The sequence below is a fragment of the Cuculus canorus genome, chromosome 11 (genome assembly GCF_017976375.1).
Source record: "Cuculus canorus isolate bCucCan1 chromosome 11, bCucCan1.pri, whole genome shotgun sequence".
NCBI classification, from domain to species: Eukaryota; Metazoa; Chordata; class Aves; order Cuculiformes; family Cuculidae; genus Cuculus; species Cuculus canorus.
Window position 1 is genome coordinate 16,015,636 of NC_071411.1, and position 25,702 is coordinate 16,041,337.

At 39.1% G+C, this 25,702-nt stretch overlaps 1 protein-coding gene across 2 annotated transcripts in view; it reads left to right on the top strand.

The window, feature by feature from the left end:
- Window positions 1-25,702, top strand: part of SUCLG2 (succinate-CoA ligase GDP-forming subunit beta) — a 127,886-nt gene that overhangs the window by 95,514 nt on the left and 6,670 nt on the right. For both annotated transcript variants that reach the window (XM_054076788.1, XM_054076789.1), the window contains one exon: window positions 23,660-23,780. In XM_054076788.1, coding sequence (XP_053932763.1) covers window positions 23,660-23,780 — 121 coding nt within the window. The remainder of the gene's footprint in view (window positions 1-23,659; window positions 23,781-25,702) is intronic.

The following is a 25,702-nucleotide window of genomic DNA, read 5'->3' on the forward strand; positions in this document are numbered from 1 at the left end:
CTGCTCGGGTTGCTTTTATTTACTAATTCGGGCTGTGAAGTCCATTAATATCAGGATAAATACGATTTTAGAAATGTGAATGTAAGTTGCATACAGCCGTGTGGTTAGAGAACAGGCTGTGTAATGGTGCTTCTGACTTTGTTCTCATGTTTAAATGAGATACCACGGCTACCGTTAAACATCCTTCATTCTGCAGCCAAATGCTGGTGTCCATTTCCCTGTCAAGGGGCATACCTTTGCTTGTCCTCGTTGTTCAGCAGCGGTGTTCTCTACAATTCCTTGCAGAATAACATTTCCTGTTAGTCAGACTTGCTTTGTGTATGAAAAGGTCTAGAAGTGGCCTTCTGTGTCTCAAATACAAATGAAAATCAAGCTGGTAATACTGCTGCTATTTGCAATTTCTGGCCTTCAGCTCCAAGGCAGAGAACAGCGTCACCTGGAATAGCAGCTACATGGCGTTAACTGGAAACGGGTCTTTTCAGCAACCTCTGAAAGGCACTGCTTTTACACACTGTTTGCACAATGTTTATCACACGAGGAGTATTTTGTGTCTTTACCACACTTTGGGCTATTGAAGGGATAATGCCAGGTGAAAATCAGCTCATCTCCATCTTTGTTAGGGTTGCGATGATGCCTAGGGTTAAGAAATTTAGCAAATTCACAAACAAAACTTTTGGGGTTTTTAATTCATCTCTTTGCTCCATTTAGCATAACTTTCTGTATTTGCTTAGTTTATTTTGTGAGGCCCTGGCCCAGGTTGCCCAGGGAAGCTGTGGCTGCCCCATCCCTGGAGGTGTTCCAGGCCAGGTTGGATGGGCCTTGGGCAGCCTGAGCCAGTGGGAGGTGTCCCTGCCCATGGCAGGGGGGTTGGAACTGAATGATCTTTAAGGTCCCTTCCAACCCAAACTATTCTATATTCTATGATTTTCTGTGTTGAACACCACTGCTCTCATCACATGTCCTGCCATCACAACGAGCTGTCAAGGGAGCAGCTGATGGATATACCGATTATCAATCATGTGGAGTTTGTGTCTGTGGGTTGCTGCTGCTTTTAATGTTCATTAGGATGGTGCTATGTCACTCTCCTACTCTCAGTACTTTAAATTACTCTTGAGTTCTTTACTATGTTTTGCACAATGATCATTGAAAATGTGTGTTCCTTTTAGCAGGTGCCACCAATGGGACAACGTCTCCAGCTTTCTAGGACTGCTGAAGGGCAGCAGAATTTGAAGGGATGCCTTTTGCTATTAGGCATAGTTATGCTTATGTTCAGCCCTTGTTTAAGTCAATGAAAGAGTCTCTGTAGATTCTCACAAACTCCAGAAGAGGTTTTGGAGTGGCAGTTAGAAGCTACATGGCTTCTTATTTTCTCCTTGTCTCATTCCAGGAAGCACTGGCTACGTGCTCCAGTCAATAGATACTCACCCACTGGGAATGGTTAGGACAAGCAAGGCAGGATGCTTAAGTCATGTAGGAAAAAAGATCACTGAGGTATAACTGTTAGGGTGTTGCCTTTACACTTTGCAGAAGCTTGTACTTGCGTAACTTGTATCTGCATTTCTAGCGCATACAGACACAAATACTTGGGTTTTAATTTTTGTTTTTAACTTTACATTATTCACAATGCTCACTGTAGAAGCTTGAAATTAAAGCTTTTTTCCCCTACTGATTTTGCCCTTTTACTATTTGGCAAACACTGATTTCTTCTCCACCTTCTGTGTTTCTAATGAACCCTGAAATTACTGTAGCTGCTTCCGTTTCCTTCTTGATGCACTGTCAGCATCAGTATTGCAGAAGATGCCCTAGTTGTTTCTGTTTCTATGACTTTGAATGTATATCCAGGGAAATGCTAGTTTTGATTTACTTTACTTGCTTGAGCATCTCTTTCAGTTATTGTTTTTGTTCTTAAGGTACATATTCCTTTTGCATCATGTCAAGTATCTGCTGTTCCAATTCAGTGATTTTGTAATCAGTTTCCTTGTATACTTGCAACACTTCAGTTTCAAAAACTCTAGGTCAGCTGTTCAGCGGGTACAACCTTACCGGTGTGAACAGAAGTGAGCAGGCTTGCATCTGCCAGTCCTACACCCATCACTAGCTGAGGGCATGCCTAGTAAAAGCTACCCTTTTACTCTAGAGTAAAACCCAATTTATATCTGTAATATGCTCAATATGTTAGGGTACATGGAGGTTATACAAAACTAAATCTGTATGTGCACCTTGAGACAGTTTTGAAGATCCAGAAAGACCTTTAAGATCATTTGGCCTGACTTCCAGCAAAGTCTTGACTGAAAGTTCCTGCCCTTGATTGAGTTAGCACGTGTCTTTTAGAAGAAATTCTCAACCTTCATATACATACTCCATTAGCTTAGGCAGATAGCACACATACGTGTGTAAGCTTTGCCGTAGTTAATCTGGTTTTATGCCTGAGATTCTTTTTTATCCATTTGAATTTCCTGAGTTTGTGCTTCCTGTTGTTTTACATTGTAACCTCCTTAAGGATTCAATATCTTCTGTCAAATCTGTAGTTCTATGAAATTCTATAATCTTCTGTTCAGTAGTGGAATAGACTGAGTTTCTTAAGTTAAGGAAATTTTTGAGATTTTGTGTAACTCTTCTGGTTGCTTTCTCTGACTCAGTTTTCTTGCTAAAAATCTGAGAGTGTAAGATTGAAACTCAGCTCTAAGAGGAGAAATGACTGAGACAGCCGTTGCTTTGTAGTCCTTGTAGTTTGCACAGGAAGGAGTATCTGAAAACCAGAAACTTCGTGTAGACAGCAACAGCAAAATTAAGTTAAAGACTTCCTTAACAGCTGTGCATAATACCAAGTTTGAATGTGTGACAAAAATGCTGAAAGTCCTCTTTCTGGTTCAGTTTGTAAAAACTGCCTCTTCCTACTAAAACATTTTAAATGGAAGACTTTACCAAGAGTGAAAGATGAATTAATCAATTTAAGCCTAAGGCAAGACAAGGTATATGTCAAGTTACAAGTTTTTGGTGAAAAGCTGTCTGCTGCTGTGGTTGATGTGTGCAAGTTGCATAGCAAGCTATGCAATGAAATTGAAAAGTTAGGAATAAATACGTGTCTGGTGTTGAAAAAGTGAGTGAAACAGACTTGTACTGCCACTGAGTGCTCCCAGAAAAGACTTTTTCTTGTAGAAATGAAAAATTAATGAGAAACGGGCGACAACTTGAGCATTGTGTTATACTGAAGGGAACTTGCTACCTGTAGCTTTTTCATAATTAGAAAACCAAGAGACCCATCCAGATATCAATAAAATGGTACTTGTTTCTTTGAGAATTTGTGTGTTAGGCTTAACAGTTGTAGTTGTGCGCAGTGTTCAGCTGTGTCCGTGCTTATTTTTTGATGGACCAACATGCTTTTAGAAAAATACATACAAGTGAAGGCCTGAAAAATAACCAGTGAGTGAACTGAGAATCCACACATCCCAGTGGCATCCGTATTGAGAAATATATAAGCTGAACCGTTGCAGAATTCTCTTTTAAAAGTTTGTCCTGCCTGTACTACAACTAATAGTTGTTGCTTAATGTAGATCCTGACCAAGGCAGTTGTCTGGTGTTGTGAGCTGCTTGGCTGTAAAATGTTTGACGTTTTGGTGCTTTCTTCATGTCAACCACTATTGACTGGAAGCATTTGCAGCTCTGCCATTAGATGGGTTTGTGGAGATCATTTGTCAAATAATAAATGCAGGGCGTAAAGGAGGGTTGCAGTTCCAGAGTATGGATTGCATGTGGTAGGAGATATTGGATATGGTAGAAGAATTCGAATAGATACAAAATAGGACTTGCAAGGATTTGTTTGGTTTTGATTTCAAAGCCCAAAGAGCAAAACATTATTTTAAAAGTAGCTTTGTAACACATGCATTAATTTAATCCTGAAGGGAAAGCAGCAAGCGCTCAGTGTAGAACTACTTCAGCATTTTCTGCCAGTTCCAGCGTTTTATAGAACTCATCATCACAGCCGCAGCCATAATCAGTGAGGAAATCAGTGATATTGGGTTTGCTGAGATCCTGGTTATCAAAACCTAGCAGGTAATGATGAAGACAGGCTTTGATGGTGATTAACCAGACCACAGTTGTTTTGCAGGAAGGGGGAAGTCTTTTGGGAACTTGTAGTCCAGGCCAGAAAGTATCTGAGATGATGACATTGCGTGAATGCTCGTTGTATGTAAGTGCAGAAGACAGTAGCCAGTTTGAGACATTAATGCTCAAACTATGAATTCAGATGAACAGGTGACAATGATATGTCATGTCCTTGGTTTTACCTTGGCAATTTGTGTTAAAGGATGATGTTGAAAAAGCCTCCTTTAAAACACCAGTATGGTGAGACTTCTGTGCCCCCCATGGCCTGTCCTTCAAGGAAAGGAATATGGAATCAGTAAGCACAGGACACGAGCCACAGCATTACCGATCTGAATCAGAATTGTCATCTCTGCTAGTTAAGATATCTCTAAAAGTAAACTTCAACAGATATTTGCTTAAAAAAGAAGGATTAAAGAAACCCTGTAAGAGGCAATTACGAACCAAAAATAAAATAATTTATTCAGATTTCCAAAACTTTCTTTTTAAATTTACTAAAACTTGTATTGACTTTTCAATGATAAAATCCATATGCTTGGAGTGGTTAAATGTATTTGTAAAGGTCGATCTGAGAATATAATTTAAATAGCAATGACTTATTTTAAATTGGTTTATATTTTCTCTGTGCTTCTGACAGTGATGATTTTAACAGAAAATGTTCCCTTTATGTGAAGGAGTAAATATATTCATTGCATAAGGATTAATGAAATACAAGTGTAGCTGCGTTGATTGCTCTGTAAGGTACCTCACCTGTTTACATTTGATTGTGCCAAAAGGATGGATACTCCTTTTTTATGAGGAGTCACGTGGAAAAGACAAAGGGTAATAAGTGTGAGTTGCTCCTGGGGAGAGTTCAGTTCGATTCCAGAAGAAAATTTTTCTTCATAAGAACAGCTAAACATTGGATTAATCTCCCCAGGGAAGTGGTGGATTCCTCTATACTGGACATTTTTAAGGCTCAGCTTGACAGGGTTCCAGGCCACCACATTTAAACTATATATCACCTAAAAGGTTGGACCAGATGATCGCTGAGGTCCCTTCCAACCTGGCATTCTGTGATTCTGTGAATCCCTTGTGAACAATTCTGAGTGAGATTTTTCCTGATCTCTGCTTCATTGAGTATTTGCAAACATATATAAAAATGAAGAATTTGGCATATATTTTTAGGTGCTTTGTTATCCAAACTTGATTATTTGGACTTTGAGCTGGTGTTGGATTTTTAACAGGATGAATAAAACACTACGTGTATAGTAATGTTATTGCTCTACTTGAGCAGAGGAATACATTCACAGGTGAAAGAGGGCAGGAACTGGTAAATGGAATCGTTTCAATATTGCTGTATTATTGTTCCTTCTGATTTTCGTTGACTCTAGCCAGTTAATTTATTCTTTGGACCATCAGCTGTATGACTCCTCACCTTTCTAGAGAAGTTGTACGTATTTGAAATGAAACCTTGAGACATTCACGGCTAGATATCTGCCAAAAAGAACACTGGCCTTTTCTGCTTCCGAATCCAATCTGTCTTGGTCTTAATCCATGACAATGCTTTTTCTTCCACATCAAGTTACTACTTTGATAATCTCTTGCAAAGGAACCTTTACAAATCCTTGTGTTTTGTAATTATAATGCATGAGTAGCCTAACTTGCTGGCACAGATCATTCTTTCTCTAATCCTTAATTCAGAAAGCCTCTTGATAGATTGTTAATCAAATATTGGGGGTTTGTCATCCAGCTAGTTGGAAAAAAAATTGAGAAACAGTGACTGTAAAGCATTTAAGTATTTATGAGAGGAATCTATTGGTTGTTTCAACACGGACCTGTCTCATGTTTCCAGTGTTTCTCATTTCTGATTTGCATCAATGTTGTCTGCAGCAATGCGTTGCTTGGAGTTGCGATTGGCAATCATTGCATTTCTGAGATAGCTTTGATCGTCCGCTCATAGAGGATTTTGTGAACAATCTATCTAGTTTGATACGATCAGAATAATCCAAAATAAAAGGAATGATACAGTAATCGCTGTACCATTTACCTTGATTTTAATTTGGTGATTCTTTTTTTTAAAGTCTATATTCTTCTTTATGCGGTGTTAAGTGTTTCTCTCTTAGTTTTGGAACAAGGAGAGTTTGTAACTATAAAAATGAGAGTATTTTTCTTCATTGGTATGAACAGCCATTTTCACTTTGTTTCCAGGCACTTATGGTGGGAAGAAATTATAGGCAGTGGAACAGATTTAAAAGCATATAGATCCTTTTTGGACAACATCTAATGAAAATCCTTGGAAATTTAGATATGCTTCTAATCTGGATCAAAAATGGAACTGTTCAGAAGTTTCTAGAGCGAAGGTTTTGTTGATACTTTACTTTTGATACTTAAAGTTTTCATCCAGGTTGTGTCTAATTCTGAAGAGAATCAGCATTCCAGCAGACACCAGGGAATAGCCTGTTGGTTTTTCTGTTAGGTACAACCTAGGACTTTCTGGGTGTCTTGAAGCAAAGTTTTGAAACGTTGCCCAGTTGTTTGTGGAAGGAATTAAATTCATAGGCTCGAGTCAAAGGACTAATTCAAAAGAGTTTGCCAGTCTGCATCTGGCATAGGATTATAAATGAGTCTATCTGCCAGCTGCAGACACTGAAGACAAACGGCAAAGTGAAACTTTGATAATGAGTGTATTATTATCTGTTGTTATTCAAGAATCATTCTGTCAACTTCATGGATTATAAAGTTAAATTATTTCTCCTCCTTTCCCATTCCTCTTTCCACGCCATCAAGGAAAACTAGTTTGCAATACTATACACGAGTTACAGGTATCTAAACAAAGTAGTTAATTTAAGTTTTTGTATTGGACTTCTGGGTCAGTCTTGCATTAAGTCTGTAAGAAATTCGGTATTTTGTTAGTTGAGGCACTGACTATAATGGAAGAGAGCATTTAGAAAGAAGTGGCATCATGCTATTCCAGTCTAGGTCTTGGCATGTGTTTTGTTCCCTTACTTGTCTGTGCTGTATTTTGTTTGTTTGTTTATTTTACCAGCTGCAGCTTTTTGTCTTGTCAAAGATGTCACTTGTGCAATATGTCTGCATATTACTTCTATTCTATCTGGATGTAATGAGCTTGTAAAGATGTTGTAAATTTACTTTTCACATTTAAGTGGAGGAAAAAGCACACAAATGCTGCCATTATATTCAAAATCGTGTTCAAGCAATGGATTACACTTCTGGTCTATTTTAGATTAATAAAACATTCCTACAAAGAAGTTAATCTTTTAACATAAGCAACATAGCATGGTCTGTCTTCGTATTGACTCCCAATTGTTGCATTTCAGAAGATGAAAATAAGATTTTACAGGAAGTGTAATCATACAGTCATTCAGATCTAAACATCTGTTCATGTGGAAAGGAAACTATTCTTGCAAATTATTTAAGCCTGTGAAATTAAATAACCCTAATGAGTATTTCTTAATATCTAGACCTCAGCCGTTGTGTTGTCAAAAGAAGACAGGATTTCAAGCACTTAATTCCAACGAACATTTTTCACAGCTTAAGAGTTACCTTATTTTTACAGAAATAGTCTTAACCCATGGCCTTTAACATTTTACCCACTCATGCAGGCATTTTTCAATTAAAAAGAGAGCTTGCGTCTTACCAATGAATATAGATAGGGGAGTCTGCAATTAATAGATAACCTGAAACAATAGTTTTAATAGCCCATGATTGGGCTTATTTAATATGTAAGGAGATTTTCTCACTTAAAGAATAAGAGAATGTGTGCGAGATTACCAGCATGCATCAGGGATATGCCATTGTCTGGGCTGAAAAGAGCCGCGCATCTGTAGATAGTTGATAATTCAGATAATTATTCATTTATGGGTAACTGACTATTTCATAATAAGAGAGGGGTACAAGTTTGAGTTTTTATTTCGTTTGAATTAGATAGGGAAATGATTAATTACAGAGCTGTCTTTCGTGTCAAGTTGTGAATAAATATGTTTAGCATTCGTATGGTTGTTTACAAACAGGAAACCCACACCGCTTGCCAACAGTTTGATTAAAAAAGAAAAAAAATCATTCAATTCATCACTAATTCTCTGTAGGAAAGGTCTTTACATTTGTGTAGTTTGGCATATTGTGATTAAATTCTTTTAAGACGTTTTAATTAGGCAGAAGTAAAGCAGAGTCCTTTCGTTTGCTCTTTGTAAACACTTGAAGGTGTCAGGGAGGTGAGAGCTGCTGAGAGGGCTGCAGGGTATCTTGGCTTTTGAAAAGTACTTGGCTTGAGTTTTGTAGTTTGTGTCCACGCTGGATTGCTGGATGGCTTTATCAAACTAGATAACGAATTCAAGAAGCTGTTCTTCAGTCAAAGTTTTTCAACTCTGTGTTGGTGCCCTGGAGACCAAATGTGGTCCAGTATTTTTGACCAACATCTCACAGAAATGGGAGTATTTGTGATGCTTTCCACCCAACAAAGAAATGCCTTCTAGAATGGAGACCTTGATGCAAAGGCGTTCAGTTTGTCCACTGGCTCTTCTTGCAAGCACTACTGAGAACTGTTGAGTTCCCATGCCTTTCAAAGGATGTGGATAACATGTCCCGAGGATACCTCCATGTGTCATCTGCTTGCTTGCCAGAGCTGTAATCTGTCTCTATTTAGGGTCGCTCTGCTGGGTGGCTGCAAGTGCCTGCATTCATTTAAAGTGCTTTCCTGTGGAGGTGAATTGTAGCACTAAATGGCAGCTGCAGTGAATGAAAAGGCAATGGCTTAAAGCACATGTGGATTTGCTTTCAGGGCCAGTACATTAGTTCACAGTAGAACCAGTCATTTTGCAGCTGCTGGATTAGGTTAATTGCTGTTACAGTGCAGGGTCATTACTGTTATTATTACTGGTAGTATTTCTCCTTTTTTTATTGGCTCTTGATGGATCAGGACTTCGTCGTGTCAGACAGTGTAAGAATGCAGCATGAACACCAAGACTGTAATTCAAAGAGCTGACCTAGGATATGATTTTGCCTTTTCACCTAAGATAACTTAGCTGTAATGCAAGGTTTTGCTCCTCTCTCCTACAATTCGTGCCCTAATTGGAAGAAAGGCATTAAAGCCATGCCGTGAGGTTTCAGTAGAGTCCCATATGGAAAGTGGAGGTAGAACGCTACAATCACAGCGTTTCAGGTTGCCAAGAGTCTTGCCTTTGTAAGCAGGCGAGTTTTCTGGGAGGTTGTAAGATGTCAAAGCTAAAAGGTGTCGGTGGAGTGACACGGGAGAAACCTTAATGTAAAGCTTCTTTCAGACGTGAGGAAGTTCATTAAGATGACTGCTTAAGTTCAGATGGTGGCTGCCGTCAACTGGCAGGGCAGAATCGAGGCAGGAACCTCCCCTGTTCATGCTTGAAAAGCGAAGGAGGGAGTGAGATTAGGGTGGGCTATTAAGGGCCTTGGAAGCCAAGGCAAGGCTTTCCTGATTAATCTGCACTGCCCTGGCAGACTGTGGCTCAGCGTGAAACACCCGCTTGGAAACGTTTTTATGTAATCTCTCTTTCAAATTCTCTTTAGCTACTACTGTGCTTAAGTACTTAAAAAGTAATTAACAAAAACTACATGCAATACATTAATTACATTGTTTCCGCCTGTGTTAATTTCCTTCCTTATAACCGTTTGTATTGTTTCCTTTTGAAATATAGACTTTGAATTTGCTTTTATTTTTACAGTTTAGCCCAGATCACGATTAGTTCTCAGTGCTGTGTCTATCTGAGAACAAGGTGTGTTTTTCAAGTGAAGAAATAGATTCTGACGATGGGAATTTTTTCCTTTCTTTGTGTCATCCAGAAGTGAAATTAAAAAAAAAAAAAGTGACCACAGCAAGATACAAACCTGGAATTTCACTTCTAAGCTACCAAATTGTAGAATAAGTAATCCGCTTCGAATATGCTTGCTTATCTGATTTTGAGATCAAAAGGCATGAGATAGTGCTGGACTCAACCATTTCCTTAGCATTAAATATTGCACTACAGTAAGGCTCTGAAGCAATTTTTGTTTGGGAGTTGGCTTTTCATTTGCATCTTTGGATTCTACATGGTGGAACTATTGTTGAGTTGCCAGTATGATACAGTATAGATCACTGCAGAAAATCTGAACTTACAAAAAGTCTGTTGCTGAAGTCAAGTGACAGCTTTTGGCTGTGTGGTGGGTGGTCAGTTTTATAACTGAATATTTGCTGGCTGTTTCTTTGTTTTCATCGTGCTTAGTTACGAGCGTAAGACTCTATACGTTTGAGGCTCATTCTGACATTTTTGCAATGTAATGTGGGAGTTTTAAATCCTTGTAGGGTTTTCTAATTCTCATTGAAGTTAACAGGTATCTAGATTTTTAGGTAGACTTGGAAAACTCGAAAAATGACTCTCCTAATACATTTTCCTTGACTGTACTGCAGAAACACTTGTGAAGCAAAGGTATATGGTTAGCAGAGAGAACTACAGTTTCGTGTGTTGCTCTGTACACAACTGGGTCGAGATCTAAGAAGCAGGCTGTGATTTACATGCATCTCCTGTTAATTTCAATGTGTATGACTCCCCATGGCTGCCTTGAGCATCTCAACCTTGATCAATCTAAAGTTAAAGTTAAATTTCCTTTATGCCGGCTTATCTGTGATTGTTTTATGCTCATTCCATCTGTTTCTTAATGTAGCTCTGTAACTTCTTTCACAGCTCAGATTTGCTGATTGTATCACTTTGGGGTTGTGGTTAAAACATTCAGCTCTGTTTATTACAAGATGCTTCGATAAATTTGTGGAAAGTGGCTGGTAGATCATTATCGAATAATTATTTCCATGAAGGTGCTTCCTTTTTTTTTTTTTTACTGAAAATGAAGATGACAAGTTAAATTATTAGGAGGACTAAAGTGACATCATTGATTTGTACTTGTCAAAGAGTCAGGCCAATCTTTTTCCCCCCGTGTTATAAGGAAGAAAAAAGTTAAATTGCATTTTATGATTTTGCAAGTAGCTAGACAATCTAAAAAGCCTGTAGAATCACTTTGTCAACTCCTGAGTCATCCCATTTTGCAATAATACAGTTCTTATCCTCACAAATAGGATGCTAAGCTGTTATTACTGGTCATTAATTTTTAAGCTGTCACTTTTTTTAGTTTAAATTACTTTGTATGAACTTTGTAGACGATAAATATTATTATCCATCTTTTCAACAGTCCTGTTCTGAGCTAAATGTCTTTATAATGCCAGAGTGACCGGTTTTCAGAAAAGATGTTTCTGGGACAAAAGTTCTCATTAACATTTAGGTGTTCACAGGTCCCAGTGTTCACCTGCTGCTGGTACAGACTGGGAAGGAGTCTGAGCTGTGGGGCAGTAATCTGCCCCACTTCTCTGCAGGCCAAGGTTAGTGAGGTGGGAGGAAAGTGTCCTGATTTTGCTTTTGATTGCTTCCTTCTGGGGCTTGGTACCTCCCTGGCAACTAGATGTGGATCTGTCTTCATCTGATCTTCTGTCTCAGAAGCAGTCAAAAGTGGTTTCCTTGAGAAGAACACAAGAAGTGGGCAGATGGGTGAGGGTACCTTCCTGGTATATTCACAGCTTTCTAGTGGTCTGTGATGTCCTTGTCTTTACCAGTCGTTGGTCACTATACTTCCATGAATTTGTTACTGTATATTCTCAACTGATGTAAGCTTTTTACGTACTCAGTATTCTGTGGCAATGAGTTTCATGCAATCACTATATGCTACATTTAAAAATAACAGTAAAGGACTCTTTCTGTATTGTCACCATCTCTGATATTACAAGAACTAAGGACTAAGCAATAAAATTACCTAGAGACAGGGACAAAATGGCTGTACCCTGTTCCTTTTTCTCTTGTTCCTTGCAGCCTTTGCTATATATCCTTCAGCTTTCCTTTTCTAAGATGCGGAGTCCCTGCTTATTTAGTGGCTTTGTATACAAAGCTTGTTCAGTGTCTTTGTCACTCTTCTTTATACCTTTCTCAATTTTACTATTTCTATTTTGTCTTACATGTTAATAGTTAGCTGATTTTTATGTGGTAGTAATTCGGAACCTAATGAGCACAGTAATTCAGTTTTTTGATGACTACAGTGTTACCATAAAAGAACAAGTTTTAATTATTTGGAGATTTCAGGCGTGTATATGCAGTTCAGTACCCATGACAATGCATTTTTATACTTTAATTAAGCTTCTCGAAGTACAGAATTCGTTTTTGAAAGTTTCCATTGTCTCAGTAAGAAAACAATGTGACCTGGATAGGAGCTTCTGTTGCGTTTTGTTCTCTTCTGCATGGGGAATATGTGTCAGAGATGTTTCTCAGGTGACAAAATAGGAAGATCCCAAGTCTCTCTAGAGCAGTAGAATAACTGTTCTTCATCTCTTTCATGATCACTTAGTATTTGATATGCTAGATGAAAACAGTGTTTATATTTCTAGGGTTATTTCTGAAGAGTGAATAAAGATAGGTTTTGATGACTGTTGGTTTCAGAAAATAAATCCTTTGCCATCATGGCTCGAAAAATGGTAGTTGGGCCTGTCCCTTACCCAAAACAAGGTGTAGAGCTGAACTTGTAATGATAGGAAAAAGAAATGACAGCTAACTGTGGCACTGTGAAGTCTTATGGTGTCAATCTTTCAACGTGTGGAGTCATATTAAAATGCTGTCTCCTGAATTTTAAATTTAAAAATAAAAATGCTGTGCCTTCTTTAAACAGAAGATAAAATCTTCATGTAGAGTGAGTTCCCAGCTTTCTATATGGGAGAAAATCAAAGCCTGTTTTAAAGATTAAGAGTTATTTCTTCTTGTTCTCCTGAGCAGAATTGCTAAGTCACAATGATTGACTTGCCTTTCTTTTTTTTTAATCTTCCTGGGAATTAGTAATATTCATCACTCTTTGGTTGCTAAATTTGTATATGTGGCCATTCCTTTAGGACCTCATTTTTCTGTCTGTGAGAATGGTTTCTGATGCTTCATTTGCAAATCACTTTCAAGGTTATATTACTATTTTTGACCCCTGTTTTTGTTTTGGGGCTTTTTTTCGTTCATACTGTAAGAACCATGTAAGCATCAAACATGTTTACAAAAAGGCATTTACATGTTATTCTTGGAATTTTTATGGGCACAATTTTACTGTCTGGGAGGTCTAAAAATTGCCGGATTAGAACAGACCTGACAACACTTGTTTTGCATTAGTCAGTGCTTTGAAAGTAGCCACTGCCAAATACTAGAGGAAGGCATAGTAACATTGCAATGAAAAAAAGTATGTCAGTAGCTTGCAGGACAAATGAGTTTTTACTGTTTCCAGATAGTGGATGACAGATATTTGAGAGCACAGGCACAAGATTTTGTTATCTAGTAGACCTGTGGGTATTCTCATCAGCCATAGCTGTGCCTTCTTTTGCAGCCTACAAATCTCGCTGTTTCCCCAGACCATCGTTCCTGTTAGGCTGCTTTGAAAGGATCCCATGTGCCTTTTGAAGGCTACGTAAGTATTAGATATTGAGGGACTCCAGAAGCAAACAAAAAAATGGATGTTTTAAAGTGACGTGTTGAAAAAAAGTGTTGTGTTTGCTTTGTTTGGAATGTCACTGGTGGTCCTTGGACATTATTCACATGAAGATTTCTGATCTTAGTGTTGGTTTATTTTTCTTCCCTGAGTTATGAAGTAACTGTTTACAGTAAGGCACATTCTGGCTGGACTCATGTCAAAGTCAAATCGACGGCCAACAGATGGAGAGAAAGCAGTCCTTAAGATGTTTCCAAATGTATAATATATGCATTTTTAACTGGCTGTTGAAATAAACATGAAGACCTGAACTAGTCATCAAATCAACAGTTCTATTTAGTCAGGCCCTTTTGTGGATATTTGTGATTGTAGCATTAATTAATAGTATTGATTTTGGTAATTTGCCAAGTGTCTGTAATGCACCACATCGCACTGTGCAATATAACTTACTGTTTGAAAATTCATCTATCTGCAGCCCATGCTGAGGATTGCATACTGCACCGGTTCCTTTTTCATCATATATCCATGTTCCCTCTTTTGAGAAATATTGCATTTTTTGAGTTTGAATGATTTAAAATCATTAGGCCTTTTGCCTTTTAACACATCATAAAGCATGACGAAACTTTACACAGCGGCACCCCAGGGCATAGCAAGTTGCTGAAACGTGCTACCTGTTGTGTCACATTGCTTAAATGATCATCATGTTGCTATGTTATTTTTCAGAAAGCTGATTATTGTTGAGCAGAAATCTAATTTGAACTTCAGAGCCTAAGAATGTTAGAGAGGCTGTACTATGTGCCTTTGATTGAGAAACTAATCTGAAGTGCAGAGGCAAAATTCAGCAAATATTGGATCAATATTAATAGACTTTTTGCAGTGTGAAGTACAACTTGAAGCCATGCTGCTGTATAAACTATCTTGGGTCAGTGGATTTGGAGGGTGTCTATAACTTATGCTAATATGGATCAGACAATTAGCATGAATTCCCTAAGCGCTTAATGACCAATGCTTACCTAATGTGCCTACGAGAGTGCTGGCACAGACACATCTTGATTTTGCTAGAATGAGATCCCCCAAATCGGACCTAAACATGCAACTGCCTTTGGTTCTGGGTGCACAAAGAGGGAGTTAAAAGAAATGTGAAATATTGCACCCTCATGTGACACAGAAGAACTGATCGTGTGTCTTCTTTTGATATTGGAACAATACGTGGTCATGTAGCTAGTCATCGTCCCTTAATTTTATATTGATCGGCATTCTGATCTGCTCATCCTGGAGCTTGATCTTCTTGAAGCTCAGATATTTAAGAGTAGTCAGAACAAATTTATCTACTTTTATTCCTTGTACCCGTGATCTGCTAGAATAGTTATCCTCCCACATTAGCACCAAAAATGCAATTGTTCTAGCAAATAGCAGCTGCATTTTGTCCCAAAACAATAGTAAAAGTTGTTGCCTTGATTCTCAGATGTAATTCAGAATAGTACTTTGTGATCTCAACATTTTTCCTTCCTTCTCTTCCCTTACTCTTGTCCTTTATTAACATAAATAAGGGTTACGTTAGGAGGCGATTGTGCTGCTTATCAGTGAAAGAACATGTGTGCGTGGTTGCAGGCACTCCCTTGCCTGCTTTGCCTGTGTTCTGAAGCAGCATTAATTAGCTTGTGCTCTGGACTGGATCAACATGGTGTATGTGGTTCTGGACAGGATCTGACCGAAGTCTTGTCAGGAGGTAGCACAGGCTTAGAAAGCATGTGATAGTTTTCATCTTCATAAAAACATCTGAAGGGTGATCACATACCAAGGGCTCTGCGGGAATGATGGCATTATTGTGATGAATGTGTTTCTGCCGGGGCTTCGGGTGTGAGGAGCGCGCATCCTGCAGATGATGAAACATTCGCAAAACCAGCTCGATGCGAGACTTGTCTCACTGAAATATACTGTTGAAATGAAGGCTCCCAAGGTCATGTTCTGCTTGCCGTGATATTTTGGAATTTGAAGGAATCTGTGCACCTAGAATTGGAATATTTCTGTTCCCAAAACATGGGCTCTGCACGCTGGGCAGAGAGGTCACCAAGGATTATTTCGGATAGTATACTGCGGTATCTACCAGTCTTCATTTTATCTCCTACCATTAATTTAATGAGCTCTGATCCCTTAATTTCTTTGTGTCAGTGCCACAGATGAGTAAGACAAAATCTCAGGACAGAAACATTAGTAGTGGTCCATCCTGAGAGCTGTCTTTGGTATCAGTGGGCACCAGAGCTCTTTCTGCTACAGAACCCTGCTCGCCTGCATTCTTGTCTCATCCCATCAAAGGGCTGCAACCAGGATCTTGTCCATCAGCGGAGGATTTTCCAACCAGCAAAAGACAATAAAATTGTATCTTTTTCTAGATCCTGAATTTGCTGTAAGTAGGAAAGACTGAAGACCATAGACTGACAGCTTTAGCACATCAGGAACTGGAGCTGCAAAGGTTTAATTTTTGGAAAATTGTGACACTTGAGACTCTTAGCATGGTCTAAAAGGACTTGCATTGCCAGAAGACCTTTGTCCCTCTCTGAGCAGCTACACAAGCCAGGTACTGTCATCTCAGCAGCCAGTCAAGAAAAGGGCTTAACATACAATAAATTGGATGTAGCAGAAACAGGGTATTCACTCTCACTAAGACTTGGTTCCTCGGGAACCTCTTGGATAGTGGCCAAAAAGTAGCTTTGGGGAAAATGTGATCTGCTTTCCCTACCTGTCAGCCTGTCCCCCCAGACGGAAAAATCTGAATTTTGCTTTGGAGATTCATCAGACTTTCTTTCTTGCTCTGGCATAAGGGGACATTACTAGTGAATTTTAAATTCTGATGTATTTTGAAACGGTAAAAAACATTCAAAATTTCATTGTAATAGTATTTCTTCACCGTAACTGCAAGTTTTCTTACTTTGCTTTTTGTTGATTCAACTCCCTTAAATATAACCCCTTCAGACTTTCACAGTTCCACTCCAAAGAGGTAAAATACTATTTTGTATCATTTTTATAAAGTAAAATGAGATAGTTTAGCTTTAAGTAGAAAAAATAACCCTGCTCTTCTCTCCAAGGGGACTTTATATTCCGTTTCCACATTGAATTGCACTGTCCTCTAGTGGGTATTTTAAGCAATTGACTTTGTGTTGGTAAATATTTCATACTGCTCTGATACAGTAGGTTTAATCTTTATTTTCAAATGAACCATAAATGTTGTCTGATATAAAAAGCTAGAAGAGTAGAGTAATATTTCAAAAGTGGATAAGAAAAAGTTACATTTGAGCTGCAGTCCAAGTTACAATATTAGAGAGGCACTTAAAAATGTGTGTATCTGACTTATCAGTCACAGCAGAAAGATACAGAGTGATGGCCCGAGTGTATGGCATCTGTGTTTTACTACATTTTTATTACATTTATTAAGAATTAGAGATAATCTTCTTCTTTCACATTGAAACAAATTTTGTAAACTGTGAATGAATGAATAGTAAAGACCAAGGAAATACTAGGAAGGAATAAATGAGCCTTATTACACTCAAAGTGAGGAACTGTGCATCCCATTTTACCCAATGGTTTGAATTCTTTTCTCAGTGTTGCTGCCTGTCTCTCAAAAGGCAAAGGGAATGGATCTTTGTCTGGGACACAAGGATATTTGACTTGTAATCCATGTAAACTCAGCCATCCCCAAAGGGTTTGGAAAATACTGTTGCCTTTCAGCCTCAGTATCTGTCTCCAAAACAGCTACCGAGGAGACTTGCTCTCTCCTTGTCGTGCTGAAGATTTCTGTCTTAATAAAAGCAACGTGTGGCTGATAAGAAGTTGAAAGTTTCTTGCTTACCTGTAGCTAATTTAAATATATATTCCTGAGATTCTCTCATCCTGGCAAAGTTTTGTTCACGTAAGTGTATTTTGCCTTGTGTGTCTCTAAACTGCAGCAGTTGTTGATGCTTTGCTGTTGGGAAAGGTTCCCACAATGTTCCAGCTCTGTGAGGAAGAAGCCCTTGCCCATCACTGTTATGAGGCCAGTGCAAGGCCAAACTGCAACCGCGATATCTGATTTTAGGAGTGATGAATACTCTTCTTTTTAACTAGGATTCCCTGGGAATGAGATACTAAGCTTTCACAGAATCACAGAATCACCAGGTTGGAAAGGACCCATTGGATCATCGAGTCCAACCATTCCTAACACTCCCTAAACCATGTCCCTAAGCACTTCATCCACCCGTTCCTTAAACACCTCCAGGGAAGGCGACTCGACCCCCTCCCTGGGCAGCTGTTCCAGTGCCCAATGACTCTTACTGTGAAGAATTTTTTTCTGATATCTTTCTGAAGACCAGACCGGGAATATAAAACTCTTGCATGACAGGGCTTGTCTGGCTTGTGTGTATTAGCGGTCCTGGGTGGCTGTATCCCATCGTAGCCCCTTTACTTACCCTCCACGATCTGAGAATACATCTGCATCTCCAGTGCCTGTGTCCCAGGATCCTGCGATGGAAGCTTCCGCACATTCTTTGATACATTTGAATGATTTGAGATACCATCCTTTCACTGGTGTTTATTACCTTGAAAGAAGGAGAGAAGAAACAAATGCCTGTCAGTATGCTGCTGGCTAGCTTTTCTTAATTGTTTTCTGCCAACTTAATGATTTAGTTTGATAAAAGAAGAACATGGTTTTGCAGGGAGAAGATTAGACCCCCTGACCAGAAGGATTGGGAGACACGATACATGTTTTAAGCTTAAAAAATGCTAGAAGACTCCAGGCAGAAACATGTTTGCCATCTGTACCGTGCAAACCCACTGTCTTCCATGTAGGTGTGACCTGTGGCACCCTGACAAAGAAAACACGACAAATGTAGTCTGCTTCCTCGGTACACCTTTAGATGATAAAAGAGTTGGGAATGGTCAAGAAATGAATTCAGTTAGCTTGAAATGTAAAGGTGTTTTTCTCAGATTTCAATCAAGGCAAAACTGTAAGCAAGTTCTTTGCTAGTGTAGCTTTTAATTTGCTGCAGATGGGGTTTTACTGACAGTTGCTGAATAGCTTGTTTTCAACTGAGATCAAGCTTCAGAGCAACACTTTGCAGCAAGGTCAGAAATTATTGGTGATTTTATAATAATGTTTATAGCTCACTGTATGAGTGCTCCTGCATCGGTGTGTGCATATCAGGGAAAAGACGTACACAAAGTCACAAGGCATCTGACACTGCGAGTAGCTGGAAAACAGTTGCAAGTCTTTCCTGCTGTCATCAGATTGAGATAATGTGGGGTTTTTTCATAAAGAGCTTCCCCTAAAAAATACACTAGCAGAGACATTTTTTAAAGGGATCTGAGTGTTGGAATAGTTATGTTTTGAGCTGTCTTTGTCAGCCATCCTGAAACATTAAAACGTGTTAAAACACATTTTAAACCACGTATTTAAAAACACCCCACACTACTGGAAATATATACTGGAACATAAGTGTTCAGAAGAGTTCTGTACTGTGCAATCATGGTCTTGGTGATTTGGGGACTGATTTTTGTCAGACAGTCCTCTGGTTGTAATTCTGACCTCACATTCTTGTATATAACTAATATAAATTCAGACCCTGAAAAGCAATAGCTAAAAAATTGTTTTCACAATTGGTTTACACATTCCCACCTTATCCTGGGTCCCAGCAGTGTGTTAGGGGTTCCTCCTTGCTCCAGGGCCAGTGTTCGATGTCTGCAGGGTCATTTGGATCCAGGGGCTGCTTTGGCATCCGCCGGGTTCCGATATGAGCACAGGAGGAGGGGGATTATGTGCTGAGAGATGGAGGGGGACAGCAACACAGCTTCTTTGGTGGCTGCACTTACTTAGATAGTCTTCAAATGATTATCAAACCTCAGTTATTTTGCATTTGGCTTTGGATTTCTGTTTTATGTGAGTTTCCAAGCGTTACCTTGTGTGAAATACCTGCCATAGTTCGGTGCCACTGCACATGGTGTTCCTCAGCCTGTTGTAATTGTTCTGGAGTAAAACAAAGGTGGAAAACGAAAGAGAAACAACAACTTGCAAGTGTTGAGTTTTTGTCCTCTCTCTGTACAAAACTTGTGGTGTTAGTGCAGACTCGAAAAGATACTCAGCAGCTGCAGACAGCAAGACGTCCTGCATATAGATTTATCAATGGGCTGTAGGAGAGGTGGAATGCTTTATTATAGGTGCCGCTCCTACTAATCCTGAAGTGTATTATGATCAGATGTAGGTGTGCATTTTGTTAAGACAAAAAATATTTTAGTGAAGAAAGGAAGAAGTAAATGCAGACCCACTGTATCTATTTTTTGGACTGCAGAGAGGTACGCTAAAGCTGCTGCTGCTGTATTAAAAATGCCCTTAGTTGTATGCAATCTGGCATCTCTCCCGGTGATGTCAGCCATCTGATACAATTCCAACAGTAATCCCCTAGCACTATAACTTTGGTTAGCATCAATTACACTTATTCGGGGTGGGAGGTTTTGCTGCCAAACATTCAAAGCAAAATTCAAGGTTCAAAAAGTCACTGTAAATTAAAACTGTTAGTTTTATTAATAAAGCAACATAGATTTTTATGTAGCTATATCTATATAAGCATCTGATTTCTTGTATAGACAGAAGGCTGTCTCTGTGTCGGTATATATGTTCAGGTAGTATCTAGAAGCTGTGGGATTAATGGGTATTCCAGTATTTGCAAAGACTCAATAGCATATCTAGCCTGAAGACAGTGTTTAGTTTCTATCGCTTTTACTTCCAAGTGTTGGTGCTTAGAGCTTGCAGACTGGGGGCTCTTACCATTATCGATGGTCATGACTTCATGCCCTTATGGGTTCCCTTATTTCTCCTGAGAGGTCCCTCATCAGTTGCGAGGATATTTGATGGTGATTTCACATCTATCACTTGTTTTGGTGGATGGGAGGAACATAACCTGTGACTATGCTGCTTATGTTTCCTTAATGTTGCTGAACTACAAAATAATTTTATAAGGCATGCTGTTGGGTAAAAACATTCATTAGAGTATAATACTATTGCATAGTCCTGTATGTAGACAGTTTGCCCTCTTTGTAATATGTCTAATGTTCCATACTCATCAGATACTGAGCACATCAATATGTAATGGTTCTGGTATATGGTAGGGTTATTTTTCTTACAGACTTAGATAACACAGAGGTTGTGTGTTCTCTGTGCACATGAAATGCTGAAAACCTTTTCATCCATCTGCTGGGTCTGAATGTTAAAGTTCTTTCATCTGGAAGTACAAGATCTAGCCAGGCTACGGAAGCATATATAAACAATGTTCACAAATTTCAGTGGAGTTAAAGTGAATCTCGGCATCATTTGGACTGATCTTTTGGCTTATTTGGAAGATTACAGTAAAACCCAAGATTGAATTCTCTACTTGATTCAGTTTCTTATTGATTGGATCCTTTTAGACTCCTCTCTAATTTAACAGTGTATTTTTGTTAAAGCCAAGCATACAAACATCAATTATCCAAGCTGCATCTCATTTCCTTCAACTTTTTTTTTTTTTCCTTTTGCTGCCAATGGATTAGAAGACCTGATTAGAATTCAGCTTGAAAGCTGAAAAGCAGATCCTTAAATGAGAATGTCTGCATTAGGAATTAAAATATCTGTACTGGGCATAAAATCCGCCTCCTTATCTCTAACAATGTAAACACACTTGGTTAAGTTGATCTGTCACACGCCTGCTGCAATGTCCCTGCATTAGGAATGTGTATTAGACAGGGCGGAACTGTGTCTGTGGCTTGTCCTGCAGATAGAGTACCTCAGTAATGTACTTTAACATCAAAGCGGTTTCCAAAGCGATCTCCTTACCATAAGGGTTAATGTGATAAGTTTGATGAGCTTGATTTTTGCTTTATGTGGTTTTGCCTCCTGACACCGAGAATATTTGCGTGTGTACAAGCAGCAGGAGCAAGGCAAAGGAGGGGCCTTCTAAGGTTCCATTGTTGGTAGCTCTACAGAGTTAACAATTTTGTAACAATGCGAAGGTGAAATAAATAATTGCAATGGCATCACCAACTTAATATCCAAAAAGCCGTAAACTGTTGAATGCATGCATTTAACATGGCACTGAAGTGTTGGCCCATGTCTAAACTATAAGAAAGAATTACGAAATTAATTAAATTGTATGTTCTGATTTGACTGGGTTATTAATTTCCTTCTGATCCCTGGCGTGCTCTGCCTGTGATGCAGAAGCAATATCATGATCTATATGCCGGCTGTTACCGTGCAGGCTTTATGGAGTGAGGCAGTTGGTGCTGTGTACCGAATCATCGGATCTCATTTTGGAGGGACAGGATTTTGAAGGAAGTTTCTTATTAATCATTGCTCTATTTATAGAGCATTACAGATGTTTTGTATTTTGAAAAGACACATGAGAATGCTGCATATAGTATTAGGATGCCTGGAAGAGAGTGGGCAAATGGATGACTCCACTGCAAATGGTAAGAGGAGACAAGTAGCTGGGTAGGCAGCGTCCTGGCATGGAACCACTGGAAAACCGAATGGAAGACTTGGTGTCTAGTGAAAGAGTTGAGAGGAGAAAATGGGGCCGTGTCCCATGTGATCAGATGGGAACTGTTATGGTCACTTCAGGGTGGCATCATGAGAAGCCTTGGAGCTGAAGGAGCAGTAGGTGATGAGAGAGATGTCAACAAGGGGGTTCCATTGCTGTCTTGGTTTTGTAACTGTTGTGCTGGCATTGGAGTTCGAGAGTGCAATGTAAACACCGCATGTGCTTATAGTAAGTGATGTTTTTGCAGTCCAGGGTACTGCTTAAGGAGTGAGCTGATTTCTTGTGGAAAGTAAAGTATTTGTTGAGGATTTTTTTTGCCTTTTTTATTGCTGTGTTGTGGATGGCAGTTTTACTGACAGCGGTGAGCTTTCAATCCGTGTATGTGACTGCACATCCCAGGAGTTAATTGTCATGTTGTCTCTGCAGAGAAATATCAAACCTGATTGTGCAGAGCTATAAACATGCGTGACTGCAGGGGATTTTCTTGGTGCTGGTATGAGTGTGCCTACCTGGAGGTGGGCAAAGTGAATCTGTTCATCTTGTGCAATGAGTTAAGCATAATTGCGGTTGACATCATGCACAAGTGAAATCCAGTGATATTTCATTCCTTCAAACCTAATCCTCTCTTGTCTTATTTTGAGGCAGTATGATTCTGGCAAAGCTTGTTTGTGCCACCCAGTGAGCTTATCGTGGAGTATCCTGAATGTTGTGGCTTTGCCCCCCCAAGGAATGAGAAACAGTGGTGCCCGCCTTGATGTAATAAGCCATGCTGGCAAGCCTGGTATATGAACTTGGGTTCGATATTACACTGCTTTACCAAGTGGGAAGAAACCATATTAATATCTCATATGTATTAATGTCTTGTATGTTCTGAAGGATAATTTGTGAATTGGAGGCAGGAATCTCAGTTTCCAGAAACTGATGAAGAGCAGTTTTTTGAGGTTATCAATTAATCTGTTGTAATGTATGTTCTTCGTTACATGCCTCTCCTTGTTAATTAGGGGGGATTTTCGCTACTCTTTATCAAGTCAGGGCAAGTATATTATTACCTTTTCTTCTGTACTGCTTATGATAAAGTGCAGATCAAGATTGTTTTGTGGAGTATCCACATGAATATTTAATTGCACGTGCATCCGCATATTCATACACTGTGTTTTCTGAGCTCCAGTCTCTGGTGATTATTCAGTACAGTAAAAAAAATCCAAAATATAGATTATTTAATCTCTTTTTATTTACACTTATCTGTAGAAATTCCCCTTTTCTGTGCAATGTTTTTATGACGTTGATTGTGATGCCAGTTTAGACCAAGGCCATTAATGACTGCTACAGACTACAGAAATAATAGACGCAGAATCACGTTCTCTGAGTACAGAGGTGAAGCTTGGACCTTGTAGAAATGAGAACCTGCCTGAAAGAGGGGAATATGTACACTGGTTTGGATCTTTTGCCTGTATTTATTTAGAAATAAAAAACTGCAAACAAAACCCCCACCTGTTTTCTATTCTGCTTCTTTCCTGCAGGTTGAAGCAATACTTGTCAACATTTTTGGTGGTATCGTGAACTGTGCCATCATAGCCAATGGTATCACCAAAGCTTGCCGAGAGCTCGAGCTGAAAGTGCCTCTGGTGGTCAGACTGGAAGGTGAGTGCTCATGGTTTCAGACAAAAATGGTTCAGGTGCAAAACAATCCACTCTGGCTTTCTTTACTCTCTAAGCTCTGAACAGATTAGTCCAGCACAATAGAAATCTGTGCAGTTTTTCATCCATAGCATGACCTGCAGTCAATAAACCTTTCCTTACATATTTCTGTATCTCTAGTCCCTGGTGGTACTTGAAACAGTGAAATTTTGCAGTGAAAGCATTATGTTTCCCCTTGTAACATTTGCAATGCAAATAGAAATTATTTCGATGCAAGTTTCTGTTTTCTGGAAGGTATTCCTTCTTCAAATGACTTTTTAACTGAATGCAATTCCATTATTGCTAAACCTGCAGCAATACATAATTTTCTTAAATTTACTCCAATATAATAATTAAAAGAAAGAAGTTAGGAACAGGATTTGTGAGAGAGAGATTACTGTAACATGTTTTTCTGCCCAAATATCCAATCCAGCTAAAACCCACTTTAAAAGAAGGTTTGGTGGTGGTAAGGAATATTTTTTTGAATACATTCAGCATTGTTAAACTGAAAATAAGAAGCTAATAGAGAGGTAAATATCATTCCTTGGCAGTTACTGCATTTAATATAATGGCAGGGGATATGTAGTTCTCTCTCTAATTTGTGAAAAGTGCCATGTAGAAGGAAGGGAAATTCTTCTTCTGCCGTTGAGTGGAACAGTGCTTTAGTGGTTTCTGTTTGGGGTTTTTTTAAGGCCTGTTCCTCAAAACCATGAATATTCATTTTAAGGTGTGTGTAAAGCCAGTAGAATGTCCTATCACTCAGCATGGGTGGTGAAAGGAAGGGATGCATCCTTTTACATCCCTGAGATACAAAACAAGAAGGTGGTTTTTAACACTACAATAGAGGAGGGGAAATAGTTCTGAATGCACTAGACTTTCTGCTTTTCAGAAAATGAAGTCACCAGGACTCATGAAGCTGCAGGTTACCCATGAAGCCCTTTGGTTAGATGGGTACTTCTTTTGCCATTCATGATGAAGCAGAATTTTCCCCTCCCTCCTTCTCATTCTACATTGCAGAAGATACATAGTTCACGTCAGGGGAGACCACAGCCTGTGAGATGCAATTCTGGAAAACAACTGTGGTGCATATCACTGCAGGGTTCGAATGCTTTCCAAAGAGCATTCTTCATTTGACAGGGATAGACTTCTGCTGTAGTAAGTGTAGGAAAATGTAAATATTCTGAAATTGATTTTAGAAACAAATTGTGAGCTTTTTTCTGTGGGTGACGCAGCACCGCTAACCACCTTAAGAGAGTAAGTAGCTAGTTTAATATGAATGAAGGAGGGACTGATGGATGTTGTTTAGGATCAGGAAAGTCTCATAATATAAAATCTTATTGTTTATTAGCTGTAGGCCATGTTGTTTAGCTTTTTGTCATAGCAAAAAAACTTCTCCTATCTGTCATAGCTGGGAAAATGTTTATCTGTCACAATTGCAACACTTCTCATCTATTGTAAATGTTGTATTTCAAGCGAAGATATTGGAAAAGCCATTTGATTTCCTTATGAACAAGATAGTTCCACATTGTTTCTGTTGCGATACCTGAAACTGGTATGAGAGAAACAGGAAGAGCAACTTGCTCACTTTAAACTGCAGTCTGTTGGGTCTGCCACCGGGTTTTCTTGACCTTTTCCCACTACTTTTGGTACTTCTACGATTGTACACAAGTAAGGGTGATTTTTTTTTTAACGTGATGTCTGGGAGATTGCAAGAAGCAAAGCAGTCTCTGGGCTGAGCGAGGAGAGTCCCGGTGCTACTGTGCTGTGGAGTTTGTCTGGAAGAGTTGCGGAGCGGAAGAGCTTCTGCCTGGGGGTTACCCAGAGCCCTGCAGAGGTGACTGCATGGTGCCTGTTCTCTTGTGCCTGTGCCCTTCATGAGTCATCTG